The 27,492-nt window shown below is 35.7% G+C and overlaps 1 protein-coding gene and 1 pseudogene across 1 annotated transcript; one reads left to right on the top strand and one right to left on the bottom strand.

Moving 5' to 3' along the window:
- The first annotated feature begins 2,735 nt into the window (after window positions 1-2,735).
- LOC100810393 (dirigent-like protein) lies at window positions 2,736-3,750 on the top strand. Its single transcript, NM_001317585.2, has one exon. The coding sequence runs from the start codon at window positions 2,768-2,770 to the stop codon at window positions 3,560-3,562; it is 795 nt and encodes a 264-aa protein (NP_001304514.2). The 5' UTR covers window positions 2,736-2,767; the 3' UTR covers window positions 3,563-3,750.
- A 678-nt stretch (window positions 3,751-4,428) lies between these two features.
- LOC100808988 (hydroxyethylthiazole kinase-like) lies at window positions 4,429-26,461 on the bottom strand (annotated as a pseudogene).
- Window positions 26,462-27,492: the final 1,031 nt, after the last annotated feature.

The following is a 27,492-nucleotide window of genomic DNA, read 5'->3' as shown; positions in this document are numbered from 1 at the left end:
ACTAGTTATTATCAAAATAACTATGTTTTACGTAAACTCAAAATAAACATCTCAAGTAAACGAACGACGAGTGGAAAAAAAATGAAAAATAGTATTAAAAAAAAAGAGTAGGAACAAGTCATGAAAATAAACAGAAAAAAAATTGGTTAGAAAATACTCCATTGAATATATAAAGAATCTAGTTAGTATGTAGAGAAAAAAAATGCATGGGAGAGAAAACTCATTCAAACGTATAGTATAAAATGAAGTGAATAAACAACAAAAAAATGTAAATAGATAGAAAAATAATTTAAATGAATGAAAGAAAATTAGATAAATAGACGGAAAAAATTAATGAACTAGAAAAAGGTAAAAATAGGTGAAAAAATCATTCATAAGAGCAAAAATGTAAGTGAAAAAAAAAATCATTCCAAAGAGTAGAAAAAGTAAAAGTACAGTATAAGATGAAAATTTAATTCTAATATATATAAAATATTAAAGAAATATACAATTATTTTGTATAAATAATATATTATATATGTTTATTCTTTCATTTTTGATTTCATAGACTGTAAACGATATAATACCATTTATTTATTTATTTATTTATTTTTATTAGCAATATCATTTATTGTTATAAATAATAAATGTAAGAGATATTATAATATAATATATATTTACATATATGATATAGTAATTACAGTAAATATTATTCCGTAAGGAAGAAAATATGAATGGTAAATAATTTGTTTCTGCTTAGTTATTTAAAAAAATATAAAGCTGTGCCTTCGCCTAAGTATTATGTATATATAACATGACTATTGTCATTTAGCAAAACAGAAATATATAATATGGATATTAATTGTAGGCATTGATGAAGAAGATGAATATAGGCAGCGAAGCAAACACAGGCTAGGGTCGATTCTACTGGGTTTTTTTCTTTCTTCTTCTTCTTATGCCTGGGTCCTCATGAGTAGTGTCTTTTGTGAGTGAGTGATGGGAATTTATATATACAGAATAAATCATGAAAAACCATGATCGAGCCCCTTTATTATTATCACACTAAATATTAATAAATAAAATGATGTGGTAAAATTTTAGATTAAATATTTATATAATGATTACAGTATATATAAATTAAATTCTATAATTACTTAATGAGAAAACTTATTTATGAATAGTACGGTGTTTTGAAACTTTCATACTCATCTCCTCTGTTTTCCCAAACTTACGAATTACGATGAAGAGGAAAAGTAGAAAATTTTGATATCTACTAATTTAATTGAAAATAATATTTCTTAATTTTTTGTATTTCCTCTATTCTTAAACAAAATAATGTTAAAGTGAACCCAATAATTCGTATTTATTTATATGACAGCACTTTTTCTCTGTCTTTAAATCACAAGGACTATCCTAGGTTTCTTCTGTAATATTTTTTATCTATAAAAATAAAAAATAAATATAAAAAATTTTCTTACAACAAATCTACTGACCTAAACTTCCTTAATTTTTTTATAATATTTATGTGATGCTGAAGGCAGGGTCAGAACCAGAATTTCATGATAGGAGCCAAATGTAAGCTCTCTCTCTATCAAATTTCATACAAAATGTTAATTTGCTTCAAAATATTAAGAGAAAATGCATATTTAAATAAAAAATAAAGTTAAATTTTTTTAACACTCAAGATTACAAATCCCAATCATTAATTTTACATGTCACAAAGAAATTTCAAGAATTTATAATGAAAATTGGTATTTACATTAATTTCATTTCAATAGCTTTCTTTTTGGTTGGAGAGCAAAATTTATTTTCTTTAACTTTGCAAATGAATGAATCATTGATATAAACATTAAAAATGCCTAACTCTAAATAGTATGTTGCGGAAGAATTATTGATTAAGTCTAATAACATTAATTAGTCTATCTAATCAATTTTACTGAATGATATAAGAATTGAATATTGGAGGGCGAGCCCTGGTGCAGCGGTAAAGTTGTGCCTTGGTGACTTGTTGGTCATGGGTTCGAATCCGGAAACAGCCTCTTTGCATATGCAAGGGTAAGGCTGCGTACAACATCCCTCCCCCATACCTTCGCATAGCGAAGAGCCTCTGGGCAATGGGGTACGAAGTTTTTTATATAAGAATTGAATATTGTTGTTGTCTGTGTATTTAGTTATATGGGATCATGGTACAATTATTAATTTTCGTAAGTAGATAAATCAAGGGAATACAATATTAAGAGACGAATAATAGATTGAATAGAGGTAAAAGCCTTCTATTGGTTTAACAAGAGATAATGATAACTTGGAACATTAATAAATAATGTTCGAAAATACAACATTATTGTTTACCCATTAGAGGGACAATTAATTAAGCTATTGTCTTGAGATTTTGATTTAGTTGTACTTGCACCTCTCAAATTTCTGACTTTCCTTCCACTGCCCTGTGGCTGTATCTTATACAAAATCTTTCATAACGAAAGCATTTGAAAAGGAGTGGTTGTGAGTGACAACAAATTATTACTTTTTCCCATGGATTTCTACACAAGGAACCTCGTAGCACAGTTACTTTCTCTCACTACATCTAAACAATGCCACTAAACACAAATGTTGACTAATTTATTTTGGTAGAACTTAAGGCACAACTAATCTACTTTCCTCTTAATTTCAACAACTTCATTATCACCTATGCCTCACAACCACTCCAACACACTCTGTGTTCCCTCTTATTTAATACCAAGACATGCATTTCATTCCACATCCTCTCTAGATTCATTATCATATAGAAGAAATGGCATCTACATCTCAAACACTTGGAAACAAGATTGCTATGGGAATGGGATCATTAACTGCAGCTTCCTTGGCAATGTTGCTTGCCTTTGCAAATTTGGCAACAACTATTGCAGCAGTTGACCCCACTGCAGCCACTGGGAAAGAACATGTTATTGAGCTTTACATGCATGACATTCTAGGGGGCAGCAACCCAACAGCTCGACCGGTGACTGGCTTGCTGGGAAGCATATACAGTGGTCAAGTACCCTTTGCAATGCCAGTAGGATTCAACACCCAAGGGACAGCCATCCCTAATGCCAATGGTGCTAACCCCACTGTCAATGGAGTTTTTGGCATCCCACTAGGAACTGGATTGGCAGGTACTTCATTTGCACCAAACTCAGGCAACAACAACAACCAAAACAATGCCCCTCTGCAGTTAGGACCTGATGGACTGGGACTAGGCTTTGGTACAATCACTGTTATTGATGATATATTGACCTCTCAACCTGAGTTGGGGTCTCAAATAGTTGGGAAGGCTCAAGGTGTGTATGTGGCAAGTTCAGCAGATGGGACTAGACAGATGATGGCTTTTACAGCCCTGTTTGAAGGAGGGGAATATGGTGATAGCTTGAACTTTTATGGCTTGTACAAGATAGGAAGCACCATGTCACAAATATCTGTGATGGGGGGCACAGGGAAGTTTAAGAATGCAAGGGGGTTTGCTGAACTGAGAGCTCTTATCCCACCAGGACAGATTGCCACTGATGGTGCAGAGACACTGCTGAGGATCACTATCTATTTGAAACACTAAAACTTTAGTGTGGAAATGTAAAAGCATCTGGGTGCTGTTCTTTTACGGATGAGTATGAGATTGGTCTTGTATATTATTGTCAGTTTGATACTTTGTTTACAGAATGTATTTGAAATCTTAGTTGTAATCCCAAGAAACCTAATGTTGATTTCTTTTTTTCTTTTTAAATGAATTATGTCACTTGGAGTTCGGATTTTGATTTTTGAATACAAGCAGAACTGCAGAAGCAATAAATATCACGGACTCAGACAATGAAAGGTTACAAGTAAAATTTAAATAAGAATTAAGCAAATCAATCATAAGCTATCAATATCATGAGTGCGGAAAGCCCAAGCTATGGTGTTGACATAAGTCATAAAGCAAAACAAAAGTATCATGGAAAATAATCAGGAAAAACACAGACCAACAAAGAGACAAGGTTTACTGCATATGAACATGTAAGAAAGTGGTATTTAGTAGTTCATATATATACTCAACTCTACCGGTTTACACTATGATCAACAATGCATCAGGAGTTCATAAACAACTTCCACCAAACCCATTTCTATACATCAAACAGAAATTTTGAAGCTAACTTTGGCAAAATAAACCTATACATACAAAATGTTGACCAAACTAAATTAAGGGCTGAAACCATGAGATATTTTTAACTATATGAAAATCCTTTTATTACTAGAGGTAGCTCTGTTGTCATAAATTGTTGTTGACATAAATTATAGAGGGATCTCTATTGCCAACTAATGATTCACCTTCAGTTAAACCAATGGATACCATTGATAGACAACAATCAAGTATCAACTATGATACAAGATTAGATGCGAATTTTATGATAATTAGTTACCAATTTGCATGCAGATCGTCACATTTCAATACAAACTGGTGACATTAACAGGAGAATTCAAGGCAGCTTCATCAAGCCCGTAGCGTGCATCTATCAAGTGCATTCAAAGTGATGCAGGACCTTTAGCCATCTTCATTCCCAGCTCACCAGCAACACCAAATACGGCTAATGCTGAAACTGCCGCATCCAAAGCATGGCTTTTGTCAAGGGCAACAAAGGCAGCAATCAGGGCAGTGACTGAACACCCAGTTGCTGTTATTTTCTGCATCATCGCCACCCCATTGTGAGCTCCAACAACTCAATTTCCATCCGTAACAATGTCAGTGGCTCCTGACACAGCAACTATTGCACCACTTGTCTGAGCTAACAACTTTGCAGTAACCGCATCCGTTGACTCATGAACACTGTCCACACCCTTGACAATGGAGCTAAATTACAAGATGTAGTGACAATTTTCTCAGATAAAAGGGGATTAGGGGAGAAAACAAATAATGAATACTTAGTTGAATTTTCAATGAGCCCCATACATCCTTATTTTCTTTTCACTTTTTTTTATGAAATATTGTCATACGAAGAATAAAAAAAAAAAACAATTTAATCTAGTAAATTGGCACCAGCGATCAGTTTGGGTCCTTGACTTTATTTATTCCGTAAAATTTACAACACTGGCAAATTTGCTACTTAAGATTAGAAGAACAAATTTTATAGACACGTTGTGTCTATAAAATTTACTACACTAACAAATTTGCTACTTAATGATGCAATCCTATCCCACATGGGCATTGAATAGAATACTCAAAGTAGATTGGATCAGAGATGCAAGAGAAGACCCTATGGTTCTTATGAGCCTTAGAGTAGATTTTGGGCTCATGGGCTAAGTATGAACCCACTTATTTTTGTATATATTATATTAGGATTTCATTATTTTTAGTCCTTGTATTTAGACCTCCATAATGTAGGTAGGGTACCCTAGAAATGTAAGATTTTTCAGGCCTTGTATTTTAGGGCACCTAGACTAGTTTTTGTATTAGGGGTAGTTTTATAATTTCACATGCATTAATTGAATATTTGATGTGTGTGTTGGAAAATAAATTTAATTGAATTGGGAGAAGTCCAATCCAATTAAATTTTAGAGGGGGAGGTGAGCATTTGCTTGCTACAACTCATTGTCACATCATATAGTCACACTTTGTGCATGTCTTTCATGTTTTACATGCCTCATGACACCTAAGCACACTTAGTGGAGAATCTTGGACTTGATCTTGGATTAGTGGGCTGAACCATAACTAAAATTCACTAATCATAATTAGTGAAATTTTGGCTCCAAAATTTGGCTCCACAATTCAATTTCAAATTCAAGTGAAATTGGAATAAAAATTTAAATTTCCCTCCAATTTTGTGTGACACTTAGGCTATAAATAGAGGCTATGTGTGTATATTTTTTCAACTTTGATCATTTGAGAATTACACTTCAAATTTCAAGCCTCAATTGAGGCACAAAATTTCGTGCTCCTTCTCTCCCTCTCCCTCCATTCATCTTCTCCTACCTTCAAGCTCTTATCCAAGGCTTTCTATGGTAGTGAGCTCCTTCTAGACTCATCTTCTCCTTGAAATGGCGTCTCCAATCATCTTTCTTCCTTCTCCATTCCGCTGTCATTCATCTTCAAGAAGCAAAGGTCTCCATTGATGAAGAAGATCCAAGGCCAACAAGCTCCACATGGAGCTACATCATGTGGTATCAAGAGCATCTTCATCTAGTTGATGTTCTTTTAATTCCTCTATCTTTTTGTTAAGTGAATTCTTTTTAATTCTTTGTTCTTCATCTTATTCTCCATGTATATCCTCCATTGTCTTTTGGTTTGGTGTTGTTTAGAGTAGATTAAAAAAAAAATTGATTAAATCTTAGATCTACACTTGTTCTTGCGTTTCTATGGTTCAAATTTTGTAGATCTACTCTTGAATCATGTTTTTGTGTTGATTTTAGGTTCTATCATTTTTCATTCATAATATTCTTATGTTGAACCTTAGATCTAAATTTTCTTCCAAAATATTGATTAGAAAAAAAACACAAAAATCTAAGTGTAAATCACTTAATCCATGTTGTCTTAGAGTCATGTTTAGTCATAGTTATTGTCACATTATGTTCTAAGTTTGTGTTGAATTTTTATTTTGTTGATTGAATTCTAGATACATTTTTTCATGTTTTCTTGTCATTCTTAGCCTATCTTTTGAATTTTGAGTCTAATTCATGCATGTTATTTAGTTCATAACATGTTCTAAATCAATTCCTAGAAGAAGTCTTGTTGTTAAACTCTTTTTTTTTCTAAGTTTCCTACATGATGCCTATGATGAAGTTGAGTTGTGGTGCTGAGTTGTGGCTGGATTTGTGAATCAAAATAAGTCTTAAGCTCTCTTGAATTGTGTTATTCAATATATTTGAGCATAATCAAACACAAATTGTAACTATCCAAGCCTTAAGCAACATAAACACTACTCTTGATTTCTAGGTTGAAATCGCTGGTGCTGGCAGCTTGAACATATGAACTTGTATAAATTACTGAGAATTGGTCAATATGTGTTTTGAGCTGAAATTTTTACTAAATTTTCTAGACATCTAGACCAAAATTATGAAAAAAAACTAAGCGATTTAGATTAAAGGAAAAATAAGAAAAATAACACAAGTTGGCAGAAAAATCAGTGTCTAGGAAAAAAAAGTGAAAGGGAAGTGTGTTTATTGTTTTGGCTCAAAATTTGTTCTATAATTGGTGCCTATTTTATATCAATCCTAGTTCTGAAATTTCAATTGAAAATTAGTGTGAAAAAAAGTTCCAAAACTAGAGGTTTCTTGAGTCTTTTTATTTTAGTTTTTTTACCCTACTCTAGAGTCATTCTAAGTTTCTTTTTGAGTCCTAGCTTGCTTTTATGTGCTTTTCGTTGCTTTAATTGTTGAAAAATCCCTGAAAATTTGTCTTGTTAAAACTCTATTGGTTTAGCTTTCATTTCAATTTTTGGGTCTTTGATTATTGCTTGTTTCTTTGTTTCCTTGTTTGTGAGTTGCCATATAGGGAATTGGAAAGGAGGATTGGTGCCATCCCTTGAAGAATTTGAGTCAAGAAGCAAGGGTAAAACTACCTTAAGAGCTATTGGACTAAGAAGCACTTCAAGTTGAGTGAATCACCAAAGAGAGAACAACCACCAAAATTGAGGACCTTGCTGTAATTTTGTAATTGACAATTTACTTACTTTCATTGCTTTCAAATTTTGTAACAAAAAGGCCTTTCATTGGAAGTAAGTTGGGAGCCTCCAATAGGTCACCCTACTTCCATTTGTGTGTAATAATTTTAGGCAATTCTCCCTTTGGATTGTGAGTGTTTTGTTGAGAACCTTAAATGTGGTCATCCAAACACTCTTAGGATTCGCCTAATTTACATTTCTTGTTTACTTTCATAGCTTATTTCCTCTACCTTCCATTGTCAAACCACCTAGATAGCTTGCCTTTTACTAATTAGTTTTTACCTTATCTTTCACACCTTTTTTAGTGTTTATTTTGGCTAGTTTCAACCATAGTTTCTTTTACCTTTTTTTTTTAAACTCCCAACAAGAAAGAACCACAACTTAGGACCCAACATGAGTCTTCATTCTTCATCTAGTGTTAATGGTGAAGGTTCTACTCCTAAGGACCCCTTGTATAAGATATTAGATGAGTTGAGATCCCTTAAGTTGTCGAAAGAAAAACAAGAGAGAAAATAAAAAGGAAAAAAAAAGAGTGGAAGAAATAAGTCAAGATGAAAGAGAGAAAATAAGAGGGGAAGAAAGAAGGAAAATACTAAAAGAGTTAAGAAAAGAAAAGCATGCCTCCTATAGTAGTCATAACTCTTGCAAGAGCCTAAGTGAAGAACTTCATGACTATTATGAAGGAAGGCATAGATCACATCTTAGACCTCACTCCCATAGGAGAGAAAAGGATAGAAAGCCTCAAGAGGCTAACATTAACCTCCCATACTTCCATGGGAAGGACAATGTAAAGGCTAACTTAGATTGGGAAATAAGGGTAGAGCAACAACTTAAGAGGAAGTCTACTTCAAAATCTTATGACTCTCACTCTTATCTAAAGAAAGACCAAGGTCAAGGCATCTTAGGGATGATTCTTTCTAAGCCCAAAGAAGATAAGGGGAAGACAATAGAAAAGCAACCCCTTAAGGCTAGTATGCAAAAGAAGACTAGCTCTATGAAGTGCTTTAAATGTCTTGGAAGAGGACACATTACTTCTCAATGTCCCACCAAGAAAACCATGATTATGAGGGGCCAAGACATTTATAGTAGCCAAGATAAGGCTACTAATTCACCTTCCTCTAGTGAAAGTGAAAAAGCAAAAGGGAAAGAATCTAGTGAAGAGATTTACCCCCAAGAAGAAGGACAAACATTAATGGTTAAGGAGGAGTGTAAGGAGGTAAGTGTCTCCTCCAAGAGGTTAGCTAAGAAGGAAAGACATTTCAAAATAAAGAAAAATATTAAAGAAATTTCCCCTCTTAGACAACCTCCACATTTTCTCTTTTGTAAAAAGACACTTGTTAGCATTGTCACACCTCTTAGGCTTGAGTTTATTCCTCAAGTAAAGGAGTTGTTGGATGAGGGTTTGGTTCGCAAGAGCTTAAATCCTTGTGCTTTGTTGGTGCCCAAAATAGGTATTATTAGGCACCAAATCCCTAAAATAGGTGGTATGATAAATGTTTTGAGAGTTGCAACACTCTTTTGTAAAATCACTCGTGAACCCAACATCTTCATGATTTGTGTACATAGTGACTCATTTGGTAGGTTTGTTCTTATTTTTAGTTTCAATACAAACTTAGGTACTCATATGGGACACCTTAGGTTTGTGATACTTTTTGGTATGAATAATCAACATGAAAATACAGAAAAAGGTATATTTTATTTCATTACTTTTCTTAATTTTTTAAATAGTCATCAAGGGGTTCCAATGAACTCTAAGAGAATAAAGGTCATTCCTGAGTGACCCACTCCACCAACTATAAGGAAAAATTGGGGCTTCCATGACTTAAAAAACTTTTTCAAAAGGTTTGTCCCATATTTTTCTATACTTGTAGCACCACTAATTGAGTTGGTGAGGAACCATGTTCCTTCATGGGAAGATGCCCAGGAAATGGGTTTTCAGACCTTACCTTACTTTAACTTTCCAAACACCACTAATATATATGTTTTTGTTCTTTTTACAAGTCTTGAGGAAAAAAACCCAGAGTTTCAAGAACTTCGGGATTTGAGGTCAAATCATTTTCAAGGGGGATGGAATGATGCAATCCTACCTCGCAAGGGCATTGGATAGAAGACTCCAAGTAGATTGGGCCAGAGATGCAAGAGCAGACCCTAGGGTTGTCATGAGCCTTAGGGTAGATTTCGGGCCCATGGGCTAAGTATGAGCCCACTTATCTTTGTACATATTAGATTGGGATTTTATTATTTTTGGTCTTGTATTTAGGGCTCCATAATGTAGCTAAAGTGCCCTAGAAATGTAGGATTTTTCAGCCCTTGAATTTTAGGGCACCTAGACTAGTTTTTGTATTAGGGGTAGTTTTGTAATTTCACATGCATTAAGTGAATATTTGATGTGTGTGTTGGAAAATAAATTTAATTGAATTGGGAGAAGCCCAATCCAATTAAATTTTAGAGGGGAGGTGAGCATTTGCTTGCTACACCCCATTGCCACATCATATAGTCACACTTTGTGCATGTCCTTCATGCTTTACATGCCTCATGACACCTAAGCACACTTAGTGGAGAATCTTGGACTTGATCTTGGATTAGTGGGCTGAACCATTGTTAAAATTCACTAATCATAATTGGTGAAATTCTAGCTCCAAAATTTGGCTCCACAAATTCAATTGAAATTTGAATAAAAATTCAAATTTCCCTCCAATTTTGTGTGACACTTAGGCTATAAATAGAGGCCATGTGTGTGCATTTTTTCAACTTTGATCATTTGAGAATTACACTTCAAAGTTCAGATCTCAATTGAGGCACAAAATTTCGTGCTCCTTCTCTCCCTCTCCCTTGTAGAGCAAAAACATCTAAAAGAAAGAGAGCTCATCATTGATTGTCCCACTAGGTGGAATTCCACATTTCAAATGTTGTCAACAACATTGAAGTTCAAAACTGCATTTTCAGCCTATAGTGAAAGAGATCCACACTATACTTATGCACCTTCACACGAGGATTGGGAAAAAGTGCAAAAGGTTTGTACACTTTTAGAAGTTTTTAATGTAGCTACACATATAATCTCAGGCAGTGAGTATCCTACTGCTAATTTATATCTTCTAGAAGTTTGGAGGGTTAAACAAGTAATAGACAATGCATTAGAGGATACAACTTTTTTCATGAGAGAAATGGCAGGTTCAATGAAGGTAAAGTTTGACAAATATTGGGGAGAATGTAATATGTTGATGTCCATTGCAAGTGTTTTGGATCCTAGGTGCAAGTTCCATGTTGTTAACATATGTTTTCCATTGATATATAAGTCTGAAGAAATTTCAAAGGAGAATATAGAGAAGGTACGAAACTCACTTCAACAATTATATGATGAGTATGTGACTTTCAGTATCAATGAATCATCCTTAAATGAAATGAATGATACTGTCATAAATTCTTCAACTACCTCTGCATCTAAATCTTCTATTGTCACTGGATTTGATCAAATAATGAACATTGTGCGTGCAAATGAAGCCATCCCTCCAATGAAATCAGGATTAGAGGATTATCTTAAGGAGAATGTTTATATTCCTGAAACTAGTAACTCTTCTTTTAGTGTGTTAGAGTGGTGGAGGAACAATAGCCTAAAATACAAGGTTTTATCAAAGATGGCGGGTGACATACTAGCTATTCCAATATCAACAGTAGCTTCAGAGTCTACATTTAGTGCTGGGGGTAGGGTAATTGATGAGTATCGTTCTAAACTAAATGAAGAATCTATTGAAGCGCTCATTTGCGGGGGGGATTGGCTTCGTCATAATTATAATTTGAAGAAAAATTCAAAGGTACATACTTATGGCTGTCATTTTAGTTCTTTTTTTGTATTTATTAATTAGTCCTAATAACATTTTTTCCCTTATTGTGAAGGTGAATGAAAAGCTTGAAGAAATCATCTTGAAGATAACTTGATTGCAGATGATTTGTAAATGTAAGTTCATTGTTGAAGTCACATTATAATTTTTAGTTGTATATGTTTTAGTGACATCTTGGCTCATATTTTTGTTACTGCTACGCAAGTTTATCTAGTTTATGTATTTAAACATTTTTAACAGATACTTAACTATGTCAAATTCAATTATTATTATAATTCTAGTACTATCAAGATGTTAAACATCAATACATCATGTTTGTGGTAGAAGTCTGCACTTTAATTTATTGGATTAAGGGTGTATATCTTGAATTATATTTTGTGTGCTAGCTTTATAGCAACTGACAGATTAATGATGATTATCTATACCATTTTTATGGCATTATGAATGACAGGATGAAGTGGCATATAAAGTGCTTAGAGAGTTCACGTGCATGTGGAAAATTTTCAAAAAGAAAGAGACTCAAGCTAAAAGGATATTGCAACCAGATTAATACTTCCAAGGAAAAGAATGTTTTGTACAGACATTTTCACACAATTTAAATATTTTTGTTTGGCTATATTAGTGTAAATCATCTCTAATCCATACATTTTTTAATATTATGCTCTTTTTATTTTCTTTTGATATACTTTGTGCTTTAACGACTTGAATTCAATATGATTTTGTTTATCAATTATTTTTGGATTTGTACATTACTTATACGAAATTTTATAAGTTTCGTTTTTTAGTTAGTATTTCACTAGGTTTTAAAATAAATAATTAATCAAAGACGTCTTTAAGCAGGCTCATTGATCGAGGCCGTACCCGAATCAAATAAACATGAAAATGCAGTAACTAGGAAGTAATCCTAGGTCGTTTCCCAACGAGCAGTGACAAACCAAATGTTCATAATATACTTGCAGTGACAGTAAAGATTGGGGGGGGGGGGGGTTGGTTGTTTGGTAATTAAAGAGCAGAACAAGTAAACTGGAATACGAAACTACTAATATTAAAAACGGGTTGTTTCCTCTGATTCAGAAGCCATTCTCTTATCCTGGGTTATGGAGAATTCGTCCCTAACAGTCAACCACTTAATCCAACCCTATTTCAATTTACTAAGCGAAAATCAACTTATGGTTTTCAATACGTGATTAGGCACCACATACACCAGTTAGCCCTTCGTCCATTAAGCATGAACGCAAGTTAGGCTCAGAGGCAATTAATCGAACACGAAGCGTGCACTGATTAATGTTCACGAAATTGGGATAACTGGTGAAGGGAAAACTGCCAGGAAACCACATTACAAGCGAAACCTCAAAGAGAGTTGGGCTTCATCCTCAAAAGGAAACAACACCAAAAAATCTAGCCTTCCATGGATTCAAACAGAAAACGCAAATGAAACATTAAACAGAAACGTAAATGAAAATAGAAGAAGAAGCAAGAACGAAACTGTAATTAGAAGCTGAAAACGTAAAATTGCATTACGTGAACAGTAGCATCAAGCAGAAAAACGAAAACCCTAAAACAAAAGCTCTGAATAATGAATAGCTTAACAGAATGCCCTGCACGAATCCCAAGGCAGCTATTTAAAAAGAGTCACTCAAAGTCACTGGGCCCTATTACAATACTCCGGCCCAAAACGAAATAAACACTGAACAACATAAAATAAAATTGCGAAATTTCCTAATTAGAAATTAACTAAGGTAAGCACTGCTTTATTTGCCCTCTTCAAGTCCACAACCAAAATCCGGATTAAGCCCAATGTTTCATTAATTCCTGAAATTAGATTAAAAACATCAAATTAGCTAAATGAGCCCAAATAATAAAACTGCCTAATTAATTGACAATTAAGACCAATCAATAATTAAAATGGTGCAAAAAGGGTTTAGAAAATAGAAGAAAATGATGGCACATAAAAAAAACCCCCATACTTAGCCTTTTGCACTCCTGGGCAAAATGAAACAAAGAACAAAATCCAAGGATATCAAAGGGAGACAAACAAAAACATTCACATATTTCTCAATGAACATCAAGGAATGAAAGGAATGGGTAACATCTAACATAAGGAGATCCAAAAAGTCAATACATTCATGAAAATCATCCAAGCAACCCAATCATGGCAAAATAGTTAATCAGCTCAAGAATGAAAAGTGATAAATTCTCACAAGATATACACTCTATCTCTCAAGTGTCTAGGCTACTATTTACCCTCAAAGCACCCATGAAAGCAAACACCACATAAACTTGGCAAGATTCTAAGATTGACAATCAACCCATAAACACAAGCACATGAGGATCAAAAGGTCTTTTAAGGTTGTAATGGGGCCAAGGACAAGGTATGGAAAAATATGGAATAAGTGGCTAAATCCCAAAGGGATAGAGGAGCAATGGGGAATAAGTGCATATTAAGAAAAAAATAAGAAAATAAAAAGAAGTAAAGATAAAATTTAAACATGAAGAGTAGAACCAAGAGTTTCATCATTCTTGTGCCATTTAAGATCTTATTCACTCAACTTTATTGCTTTTTTTTTCGAATTTTTTTTTTCGATTTTTTTTTTTTTACTCTATAGCCTTTGAGAAACAACATTTCATTCAGCATGTCTAACATTTAACCAATATACAATGTACATCAAGTATGGCCCGAAATACATCATGAAGCATAGCCAACAAAACAAATTGTCCAATGAAACAAAAACCCCCCACACTTATTCCCAAAACAATTCCAAAGCTCCAAAATTCCTTAAGGATATGGTGATATCATGATTTTTCACTTAAGGCTTGTAGTGAGCTTCAAAACAAGGAAAGGGACACAAGGCTCAAAAGGGCTATCAAAGGAATTAATTCAAGGTAAGTCCATTTGGCTAGAAGCTTATAAGAACAAAATTGCCTCAATCATTTCCAAATATGCATGTGAATTAGGACGCATCAACAAGAATCAAGCCAAGGCTATTGTGCAAGCAATCAATGGGGCAAAACACACCAAATGATTATGATGATGGATGGCTCAAATTCTCACAAAGGTAAACTCATCACTTTCAAATTGAGCTTTCAAAACTATCATGACATGTAGAGAAGAATCAAGGATTTCAAGTCACAAAATGTCAAGAACTTTTATTTTCAAAACAATTACCCATTTCTTGAACATCCTATAATTCAAAGAAAAACATGCAAAGTCGTACGTGCACACAAAATTGACCCAAAATATTAAATTAAAAATCCGAGGAAACTAACAACATCAACAAATTAACACAATTAACAAATTACCAAACCCAACAAAACTAGCAAAACCAAAGAACCCTCCCCCCCCCCCCCATACTTAAACAACACATTGTCCTCAATGTAGCACAATTAAAAGATTAAAAACAATTAAATCATCAAAAAGAAAAACTCTTGTTTGTGGAGGAAGAGTAGGGTGGAGTAAGGAAGTCTCTTCCACCACTACGTCCACTAAAGAAGGGTTCGTGAGGAATGGCTTAAGTCGATGTCCGTTGACCTTGAAGCTCTTGTTTGTGGAGTCGCTTTTGATCTCAACTGTACCATAAGGAAAAACATTAGTAACAACAAAAGGACCAATCCACTTAGACCTCAACTTACCACTCATGAGTCCAAGCCTAGAATTATACAATAACACTTTTTGCCCAACCACGAAGTCTTTTTTAACTATCATGCTATCATGGAACTTCTTGGTCTTTTCTTTGTAGAACTTGGCGTTCTCATAGGCTTCTAGGCGGATTTCATCTAACTCACTCAGTTGCAACTTTCTTTCCTCACCAGCTTGGTCCATAGAGAAGTTGCAAGTCTTCACTGCCCAGTAAGCTTTGTGCTCAATTTCCACTGGAAGATGACATGCCTTTCCAAAGACAACCCGATAAGGAGACATTCCTATGGGTGCTTTGTAGGCAGTCCGATGTGCCCAGAGAGCATCATCAAGCCTGGTACTCCAATCTTTCCTGCTTGGCTGCACAATCTTCTCTAAAATTCGCTTGATTTCTCGGTTAGAAATTTTTGCCTGTCCATTGGTCTGGGGGTGGTATGGTGTGGATACCCTGTGTACCACCCCATACTTTTTAAGCAGGGCATGCATTGTCCTGTTGCAAAAATGGGTTCCTTGATCACTAACAATTGCTTTAGGTACTCCAAACCTGCAAAACAGATTAGACCTGACAAAGTCTGCGACAACTTTAGCATCATTAGTTCTAGTGGGCTTGGCTTCCACCCATTTTGAAACATAGTCAACTGCAAGGAGAATGTAAACATAACCAAAAGAGACAGGAAAAGGACCCATGAAATCTATACCCCAGACATCAAACACCTCACAGAATAGCATAGGTTGCTGAGGCATTTGTTGTCGCCATGTAAGTGTATTTCCTGCTCTCTGACACTGCTCACAAGTGTTGCAGATCTTCAACGCATCTTTAAAGATGGTGGACCAATAAAAACCACAATCAAGCACTTTGCGAGCTGTCCTTTGAACACCCAGATGACCTCCCGGTGCGGAAGAATGACAGAACTGCAGGACTGAGTCAGTCTCATGATCTGGAATGCACCGTCTAATGACCTGATCACTGCACAATTTCCACAAGTAGGGGTCATCCCAAATAAAATGCTTAGCATCACTTTTAATTTTATCCCTTTGGGCCTTAGATGCTAAGGGAGGAAAAACAGAGGCAACTAAATAATTGACAATGTTAGCAAACCAGGGAGTAGAAAGAGAGTCAGAAATACTATACAATATATACAAATGATCATCCGGGAAATCATCCCGAATAGGTGAATCTGCATCAGAGACACGTTTGATCCAACTCAAATGATCAGCAACTAGATTTTGTGCTCCGCTCCTATCACAGATCTCCAAGTCAAACTCTTGGAGCCAGAGCATCCATCGGATCTACCTAGGCTTAGAATCAGCCTTCTTCAACAAGTACTTTAGAGCTGCATGGTCAGTATAAACAATAATGCGAGTACCAAGCAAATAAGATCGAAATTTTTCAAGAGCAAAAACTATGGCTAGAAGCTCTTTCTCAGTAGTAGTATAATTTGCTTGGGCAGCATCTAAAGTCCTAGAAGCATAATATATCACCCTGGGCAATTTATCAATTTTCTGAGCAAGGACAGCCCCCAATGCATAATTTGATGCATCACACATAAGCTCAAAAGGGGCTGTCCAATCGGGTGCCTGGATGATGGGGGTGGTAGTCAACGCTCTTTTGAGGCAATCAAAAGCCTCTTTGCATCTGTCATTAAAGTCAAACTCCACCTCCTTTTGCAACAAGTTGGACAGTGGAAGGGCTACTTTGCTAAAATCCCTTATAAAGCGCCTGTAGAATCCTGCATGACCAAGAAAAGATCGCACCTCTCGCACACAAGAGGGGTAAGGCAATTGTGAAATAACAGAAATTTTTGCAGGATCTACTTCAATACCCTTATTGGAAATAATGTGGCCTAAAACTATACCTTGCTCAACCATAAAATGACATTTTTCAAAATTTAGAACAAGGTTAGTTTCAATGCATCTATTCAAAACTTTTTCCAAACTATTCAAACAACCATCAAAAGAGGATCCATATACAGTGAAATCATCCATAAACACCTCTATGCAATTTTCTAAAAAATCACTGAAAATACTAATCATGCACCGCTGGAAGGTACCAGGGGCATTGCACAGGCCGAAAGGCATCCTCCTATAAGCAAAAGTGCTGAAGGGGCAGGTGAATGTGGTCTTTTCCTGATCCTCAGGAGCAATAGTAATTTGCATATAACCAGAAAAACCATCAAGGAAACAGTAGTGGGATTTACCTGCCAGGCGTTCAAGCATCTGGTCAATGAATGGCAGGGGAAAATGGTCCTTTTTGGTAACCTGGTTCAGCCTCCTATAGTCAATGCAGACTCTCCAATTGTTCTGCACCCGAGTAGGAATCAGCTCCTCCTTCTCATTTCTGATCACTGTGAGGCCAGTCTTCTTCGGGACTACCTGGACGGGACTCACCCATTGGCTATCGGAGATAGGATAAATGATTCCAGCTTGCAAAAGCTTGGTTATCTCCTTCTTCACTACATCAAGAATCACCGGGTTGAGTCTTCTTTGTGGTTGTCTTACTGGTTTAGCTCCATCCTCTAAATTTATTCGATGCATACATGTGGATGGGCTAATACCAGGAATGTCCGCCAGGGTCCAGCCTATAGCCTTCTTATGCTTCTTGAGAACTGACAACAACTTCTCCTCTTGCTCATCAGCAAGGGAGGCAGATATAATCATTGGAAAACTCTTGCTATCATCCAAGTAAGCGTATTTTAAATTTGATGGCAGAGGCTTCAATTCTGGTGTGGTCGGCTGGACAGTGGTAGAAGGAGATGGTTTCTCAGCCTTTACCTCATAAAGAAAGTCAGAGGTATGTGTACTTCCTGAAACATGGTTAGTCCTATCTGACTCTATAAAATCAATCTCGAGAGGTAAAACACCACCACCAGACATGCAATCAATATCACTCTCAGATTCACTCTCAGCTTCAAATTCAGACATATGATCAAGTACAATTTCAGACTCAATGCATGAAGAGTGAGAGGCATGCAGATTAGAATAAAGATCAGTCATGTATTCGTCAACAACATGGTCAATTATTTCAGCACGAAATACAGAAAGATCTTCAGATGGGTATTTTATAGCATCCAGAATATTAAAATGAACAGTTATGTCACCAAATTCCATAGACAGTGTGCCTGCATAAACATCTATCTTAGTTCTAGCAGTTTTCATAAAGGGTCTGCCTAGAATGATGGGAACTGATCCTTGAGAAAATCCATCTTCCATATTCAAGATATAAAAATCAACAGGGAAAATCAGTTCACCAACTCTAACTAAGACATCTTCTATGAAACCAACAGGATAGGCAACACTTCTATTAGCTAAATGAATTACCACATCAATTGACTGCAAGGGACCTAGAGATAGAGAATTAAAAATCGACAGAGGCATAACACTAACAGAGGCTCCTAAATCTAGCATGGCATTGTCAAACTTACTATTCCCTATAATACAAGGTATGCTGAATGTACCTGGATCTTTGCATTTTTCAGGAATTTGAGGAACAGATTTACCAATCAATGCGGAGACGTTTCTGCCCATGCTAATTCGTTCACTTCCTTTAAGCTTCCGCTTATTAGTGCACAACTCCTTCAAGAATTTGGCATATCTTGGAATTTGCTTTATTGCATCCAACAGAGGTATGTTTACCTCTACTTTTCTAAACGTTTCCAAGATCTCTTTCTCTGCCTCTTCCATTTTTTTGTTGGAAACTGCTCTTGGAGGGAATGGAAGAGGGGGAATGTGCTGCTTCTGCAAATCAGAATTACCTGTGGAAGAAGATTCACCTGCACAGAAATTGTTAGGTAAATTTTTGTCATCACCTTTTTCTGGAATAGAGTGAAGTTTGGCAGGTTCATTTGCAGATGAGGAAGGTGCTACGGGTTGAGGTTCTTGACATTGCTTTCCCGACCTCAATGAAATGGCACTGACATTTTTGGGATTTTGGACAGCTTGAGAACGCAGCTTGTCAGAATTCTGGGACTGTTGTTGATTCAATTGGGTAGCCAATTGTCCCATTTGATTGGTTAAGCTCTGAATGGAGGCTCTGGTCTCTTGCTGAAACTGCATGTTCTGCATAGTCATTTGCCTCACAAGTTCTTCGAGGGAAGGTTGTGGAGGGGCCTCAACTGTTGGCTGTTTCTGGGGTTGTTGCTGTTGTTGGATTGGTGGAGGAATGTATGGTCTGCTTGGGCCAGCAGCATTTTGGAAGGAAGGAGCAGGCTGCTGTTGTTGTTGCTGAGGGCTGGACCATCTGAGGTTAGGGTGATTCCTCCATCCAGGGTTATATCTGTTGCTAGAGAGGTCATAATTGTTCTGCTGTGGTTGATTTTGCTGCTGAGGTTGAGGAGGTCTATTGTAAATATTTACAGCATAAGCTTCAGGCTGCTCAATTGCTCCAGGTTGCTGCATGGAAGGGCAAAGGTGTGTATGGTGGTCAGCAGAGGAGCATAAACCACAAACCCTTGCGACAGGTACATATTTCTGATTCAAGGCCAGCTGGGTTACCAAGTTAACCAATGCATCCAGTTTGCCTTCAAGCTTCTTAGTTTCAGATGATGCAGATGGGCTTGTAGCTACCTCATGCACTCCTCTAATGACTATGGCATCATTTCTGGCGCTAAACTGCTGGGAGTTGGAGGCCATCTTTTTAATTAAATTTCTGGCTTCAGCAGGAGTCATGTCTCCAAGGGCTCCACCACTGGCAGCATCTATCATAATTCTCTCCATATTACTGGGTCCTTCATAAAAATATTGGAGAAGAAGCTGTTCTGAAATCTGATGGTGGGGGCAACTGGCACATAGTTTCTTAAATCTCTCTCAGTACTCATACAGGCTCTCTCCACTGAGTTGTCTAATACCTAAGATATCCTTCCTGATGGCTGTGGTCCTGGAAGCAGGGAAAATTTTTTCTAAGAATACTCTCTTAAGGTCATCCCAGCTCGTGATGGACCTTGGAGCAAGGTAATACAGCCAGTCCTTTGCCACTCCCTCTAATGAATGAGGAAAAGCCTTCAGAAATATGTGATCCTCTTGGACATCTGGGGGTTTCATGGTGGAGCAGACAATGTGAAATTCTTTCAAATGTTTGTGCGGGTCTTCACCTGCAAGGCCATGAAACTTTGGAAGCAAATGAATCAGTCCAGTTTTAAGAACATATGGGACATCCTCATCAGGGTATTGGATGCACAAGCTTTCGTAGGTGAAATCAGGTGCAGCCATTTCCCTTAGAGTCCTCTCACGAGGTGGAGGTTGTGCCATGTTCTCAGAATGTGCAAAATCAGAATGCTCAGAATCAGAATGCTCAAAATTATAATGCTCAAGATCAGGATGTTCAAAATCACCAATAACAGAATGCACAGATTCACCAGTTATGGAATGCTCAGACTGATCAAAAGGTATAAAATGATGCCTAACTAATCTATGAAATGTCCTATCTATCTCAGGATCAAAGGGTTGTAAGTCAGATGGATTGCCTCTAGTCATACACTACATTCAGCATGCACACAACTAGTTGCCTTGTCATGTAAATAAAGGTGTAGGTTTGAACTACAACTACCCTCAAATGATATCCAAATGACTTGAAATTTTGTGAGCAACCCTATAAAATGATGAGAAGATAGCACAAAAAATTTCAGACAAAAATTCAAAGTCTAACTATGAAAGCTAAAAATGGTAGGTTAAGAAAAATAAGTGAATAAAACTTGAAAAATAAAAAACTTTTGACAGAATCGCTTTTTTTGGACGATGGAGACCTCAGCCATCCTATGGCTGGCTGCCAAGGCGTAGGAAATTTTTTTCTACCCCAAATGCATATATAATAATTGCGATTTTGATAACCAGAGCAAAAGTTATGGCCGTTTGAAGTTTTGACAAACACAAAATTTGCTAGTTTTTTGGAACTTTCAAATATGACCAAACTAAAGGCTCTAGCTATTTTTCTCACAAAATATGGATTAAAAGAAGTTACCAAAAAAACATTCAGCCAAAAATAACAACCCTAGCTACTAAAACAAAAAATCTCAAATAATTCAGCATGGGTGGTCGCTAAAATCCGTCTCTAATTGATTTCTACTACTACTCTGTTTTTGCCGCAAGCACAATCTTCACTGCAAAACACCCAAGACTGAAACAGGGGAAACGCTTAATGGAAAAACTGAAACAGAACACACATTAAACAAAATACTAGGACACTAAACAACACTAACACACATACTAACACAATACTAACAATTAAGCATAAAACACGAAAGGATTAAACACACAACACTAGCTAGCTATTATGACCTTTGACACTGCTCCCCGGCAACGGCGCCAAATTTGATCGAGTCGTACCCGAATCAAATAAACATGAAAATGCAGTAACTAGGAAGTGATCTAGGTCGTTTCCCAACGAGCAGTGACAAACCAAATGTTCATAATATACTTGCAGTAACAGTAACGATTGGGGGGGGGGGGTTTGGTTGTTTGGTAATTAAAGAGCAGAACAAGTAAACTGGAATACGAAACTACTAATATTAAAAACGGGTTGTTTCCTCTGATTCAGAAGCCATTCTCTTATCCTGGGTTATGGAGAATTCGTCCCTAACAGTCAACCACTTAATCCAACCCTATTTCAATTTACTAAGCGAAAATCAACTTAGGGTTTTCAATACGTGATTAGGCACCACATACACCAGTTAGCCCTTCGTCCATTAAGCATGAACGCAAGTTAGGCTCAGAGGCAATTAATCGAACACGAAGCGTGCACTGATTAATGTTCACGAAATTGGGATAACTGGTGAAGGGAAAACTGCCAGGAAACCACATTACAAGCGAAACCTCAAAGAGAGTTGGGCTTCGTCCTCAAAAGGAAACAACACCAGAAAATCTAGCCTTCCATGGATTCAAACAGAAAACGCAAATGAAACATTAAATAGAAACGTAAATGAAAATAGAAGAAGAAGCAAGAACGAAACTGTAATTAGAAGTAGAAAACGTAAAATTGCATTACGTGAATAGTAGCATCAAGCAGAAAAACGAAAACCCTAAAACAAAAGCTCTGAATAATGAATAGCTTAACAGAATGCCCTGCACGAATCCCAAGGCAGCTATTTAAAAAGAGTCACTCAAAGTCACTGGGCCCTATTACAATACTCCGGCCCAAAACGAAATAAACACTGAACAACATAAAATAAAATTGCGAAATTTCCTAATTAGAAATTAACTAAGGTAAGCGCTGCTTTATTTGCCCTCTTCAAGTCCACAACCAAAATCCGTATTAAGCCCAATGTTTCATTAATTCCTGAAATTAGATTAAAAACATCAAATTAGCTAAATGAGCCCAAATAATAAAACTGCCTAATTAATTGACAATTAAGACCAATCAATAATTAAAATGGTGCAAAAAGGGTTTAGAAAATAGAAGAAAATGATGGCACATCACTCGTGGGCCAAGCCAGGTTTTTATGTAAGCCGAGCCGAGCCTTAAAAAAAAAGCCTATGACAGGTAATGAGCCAAGCTCAAGCCTTACGTATTCAACTCAAGCCAAGCTCAAGCCTAGTAAAGCTTGGCTTGGCTTGGCTCATTTCCACCCCTACTCTCCCTCCATTCATCTTCTCATACCGCAAACTCTTATCCATGGTTTCCTATGGTGGTGAGCTTCTTCTAGACTCATTTTCTCATTGAAGTGGCGTCTTCAATCATCTTTCTTCCTTCTCCATTCCGCTGTCATTCATCTTCAAGAAGCCAAAGACTCCATTGATGAAGAAGATCCAAGGTGTACAAGCTCTACATGGAGCTACATCACGTTGTGTCTATGTTTTTTCTATTAATCATCATTAAACAAATAGTTACAAGGATTATTTTTTTAAGAAGGTTAAATTATTCATTTGGTCCCTATAGTTTCATGATTCTTACCTTTTTAGTCCCTATAGTTTACATTTTAATTCTCTTTTAGTCCTTGTTGTTTAAAAGTGTTCTTTTTAGTCCTTATAGTTTGAAAGTGATATTTTTAATCCCTATAATTTGTATTTTAATTACCTATTAGACCTTACTACAAAAAAATATAAAAATAATTAGCTAAAAATTAGTAATAAATTACCAATTATTTTTTTACAAATTATCTTACCATAAATTAGTTACGAATTACTTGCTAATATTTTTGTAGTTAATTGTAATTGATAATATTACTCATATTTTGATGGTAAGGACTAAAATGGAATTAAAATATAAAATATAGGGACTAAAAAGACCACTTTCAAACTATAGGAACTAAAAGAAAATTAAAATACAAATTATAAGGACTAAAAAAATCACTTTCAAAACTATAGGGACTAAAACATAATTAAAATGTAAACTATAGGGACTAAAAAAACCACTTTCAAATTATAGGGACCAAAAAGGTAAGAATCGTGAAACTATAAAGACCAAATGTGTAATTTAACCTTTTAAGAAAAAATTATAAGAATTAAAATCAACAAAAAAAATTAAAAACCAAATCAGTATATTTGGAGAGACTAAAAAATATTCAATCTTTTAAAAAGTTATTAAGATAAATAGATTTTAAATTTTCATGTTATTTTTTTACAATATCAACTACTTAGAAATCATACAAATTAGATAATTATTCTAAAAATTAACAAACTTGATCATTCGGCACAATAATTTGTGAGTGATAAGACAAAAATAGTGCATTCTAAATATAATACTTATTGGAGTAGAAGATTTATGAGACAAAAACAACATGCCCAAGAGGAAGAAAAATAACAGGCTTAAGTATGCTTTTAAGTATGATTTTGTTTCCCCAAAGTTAGTACTTTTTCATTTTTATCTATAAGTTTATTTTTTTTAATTTTAGTATCGGAAAATTAGCTTTTTCAATTTTGGTTCATGTAAGTTTTTTTATTCATTTTTAGTTATTGTAAATTTGTATTTTTTTTCAATTTTAGAACCTTTACAATTTCATTTTTTTCATTTATAGTTGTCATATGCTCACGGAATCAAAATTGAAAACAAACGGCTAAAAATCAGCAAGATATCGTATAGAAACAAAAAAAAATACACAAGGTTAAGTAAAAATGAATGAAACAATTTAAGTCAAAATAATAAGAACTCAATTTCTATAAATGAAATTAAATGGATGGATTGATTTGATGATTGATCACCTTGGAGGCGGCGTTGGTGTGTGGCTAAGCGGAGGCGGCTTAGGAGAGCGCAATGATCTCATGGGCATTTCCCCAGAAAACGGTGGACTTCAGTCGGAGAAGTTTACAGCAGACATCGAGGTGGAAGGCGGAGGTGGAGGCAGTGTCATACCCTAATATCGTCTGGGGACCATTGTTTGATGGCCTGCAACCTTTGCTTGACCGCTTCAAGGTACTTAACATCCATTGTTAGGTAATCCATGAAGTTCCGTGGCATGCCGAAAGTCGAAAGGGAGCATTGTCGCGCAATTCGTAAAGTTCCGCAACATTCCAGAGGTCAAAAAAGGGATTATTGCGCAATCCATACGGTTTCGCGGCATTACGGAAAGAAAATAAGTGTCGTTACGTAATCCATAAAGTTCTGTAACGTTACGAAAAAAGAATCAGCAAAAAAAACAAAAGGGGGTGTATTTAGTAAAAAGGCGTGTGCAAATAGCAACCAGGCCTACTTGGGCCTTCCAGGGTGTTCCAACAGAAGACGGTGCCTTTTGGTGGAAGCAACCCAGCTCGCCTTGGTGAGCTGAGCTCGCCTGGGTGAACTAGGCGGCAACCACCTCCCTCTTTTCGCCTATAAATAGGGGGAAAAGGGCAGAGTTATTTGGTTCAGCCCTTCTGGTATTTAGGATTCTCTTGAAATTAGTGAGAAAAATTGTTTCCGTGAAGAAAATCCAAGCCGAGGCACTTCCGTAACGCTTTCGAGACGTTTCCGTGGGCGATTTCATGAAGATTCTTCACCGTTCTTCATCATTCTTCATTCGTTCTTCGTCATTCTTCGGTCTTCAACCGGTAAGTTCCCGAAACCGAATCTTTCAATTCATTCTATGTAACTTTAGTGGTCCCCACTTGTTTCGCGTGCTTTTATTTTCATTTCGTTTGTTCTCTGTATCCCTTTTTGACGTGCTTTAACCATTTATTTAAGCCGTTTTCTCACCTAATCAATAATAAAATGAATTTCCACCGATCATTTGAGTTGTAATATCGTTTAATCTCTGTTAAAATAAAATCCAAACAATCTTTCACGCCGTAACCACATTTAAAACCAAAAGAGGCAAAATAATAATAAAATAATCAAAATATCTTTTAATAAAATAATCCAAAAAAATCAATCGGACGCTTTTCTTTGGGATTTTTCTTAATTGAATTGACTAATAACCAAAGTGAAACTAAGGCTAAAATCAACTCACAAATCAAGCTTTGTCCATAAAAATCACCTAAAAACCGTTTTAAAGTCCAATGCCTTAAATGGTCCTCTTTGCTTTTATTGGTTAACGTGGACTTTCGAAAGCCTAAAGTCAACATGTAACTTTGTCACTACTTTCAAAAACCAAGAGATCATTAATGGCCCAATGCCTTAATGTTTCTCTCCTTTCAAAAGAATCAAAAGATTGTTTAAATGGTCCAACGCCTTAAACAACTTTTTTGGTCACAATATATCTTGCAAAAAAGATAAAAACAACTTAACCAACGTTCAGTTCTCAAAGAACTACGTAGGTTTGATTTCCTTATCACGATTGAGGAATACGTAGGAGCAATGGAAACACCCTTGTCGACCACAAAAAGATAAAAAATACAAAAGGCATAAAAACGTAAAAGGGAAAATAAAACAATTTGAAGTCATATTTGCACACTCGATTAAAGGCTGCCGTCCCTTGTGACGGACGCGTGGGGTGCTAATACCTTCCCCGTGCGTAAATACAAACTCTCGAACCTTTCACACTTAAAGTTCGTAGACCACAACTTTTCTGTTTTTTCCGACGTTTTCCTCGAATAAAAGTTGGTGGCGACTCCCCGCATTTTCCTTTCTTGGAAGACGCACCCATGAGCCCCGCGTCGCCCTCCCGCTGAAGGGTAGGTTGCGATAGGCAGCGATGGGGTCGAGCACCCACGATATGTCGAGCGTCGTGCATAGGCATGCAGGGGCTTCATGGCAGGGAGCCAGGAGGGGGAGAGCGTGCCAACATTGAGGACGAGGGCAGCGATGCACGGGGTGAAGTCGGGGAGCTCCTCAATGGCATGGAGCATGGTGGGGCAGGCGCCAGCAGAGAAGAGTGTGTTGGCAACGATGTCCATGGAGATGAAGTTGGTGATGATTGGATCAGGGGGGATTGGGAACGGAGCTTGGAGAGAAGGTGCCATGCCTTCGAACCCCATTGGTTTTGAGTTTCGGTAGTGTTTGGGTCCATAGAGAAAAAAAAAAGTGCGTTGAAGAAGTGAGGAAGAAAGAAAGAAAGAGGTGAGAAGTAAAAAAAGTGTAGCGAGTGAAAGTATTTTTAAGAATTATTTTGAATGACTACATCGAGTGAAAGTATTCTTAAGAATTATTTAAAAATGATGGCACTTTATATTTTAATAAAAAATATGTTTCAAGATTATAACAAATATTATATATTTTAATTAAATTAATCAACTAAACACATAAAAATACAATGAATAAATATATAGAATTATATTAATTACAGTAATTCATGGGATTACCATGAGTATATATACTTATTAAATCAATCAATTAAATAATTAAATTTTATATTGATTCTTATTTTATATAATATGGTATTAATCAATTAATTAAACTTTATATATATTTTTTAATTAAATTAATATGTTGTATAATAATGGTAATGTTTTAAATATGATTTTTTAATAATTAAGGTAATCTTATATGGAATGTTTTTTTTCCTTTTTGTAACAAATGTGGAATTTATTCTTTAAAATTACATATTATTAATTCATTAAAAATTAATTCAATAAAATGTGTTTTATATTCTAATAGTTGGGCTTGGAACTTTGTAAAATGTTGCTATTGGTGATATTGTAATTGCCCTTGGCCCCTACTAAGGGACTAACAACTTTTTTTATTCCAAGAATGTTCTTTTCATAATTTTATTGAATAAAATGCACAACAAAATTCATATTTCATTGCATAATCAAATTCGTCTCCCTATTAAAACGGAATAGTGATCAATTGTATATTATACAACCGAATCGTTGTATACTTATTTTTGCCCTAAATATAACAACAAAATCATGATTTTGTCGTTATGTTTTTCAGCACACCCCCTTATTACAACAAAATTTTGATCTATTGTTTAAGTTTTTTTTATCACAACAAAATTGAGATTCCATTGTTATTTTTTTTTTGGCACCCCGCTTATCATGAAGGAATCATGATTTCATTGGAAAAAAATTAAACAATGGAATCTAAATTTCGTTGTAT

This window comes from Glycine max, chromosome 20 (assembly GCF_000004515.6).
Source record: "Glycine max cultivar Williams 82 chromosome 20, Glycine_max_v4.0, whole genome shotgun sequence".
Classification (NCBI taxonomy): Eukaryota; Viridiplantae; Streptophyta; class Magnoliopsida; order Fabales; family Fabaceae; genus Glycine; species Glycine max.
This window is presented reverse-complemented; position numbering and strand designations above follow the sequence as displayed.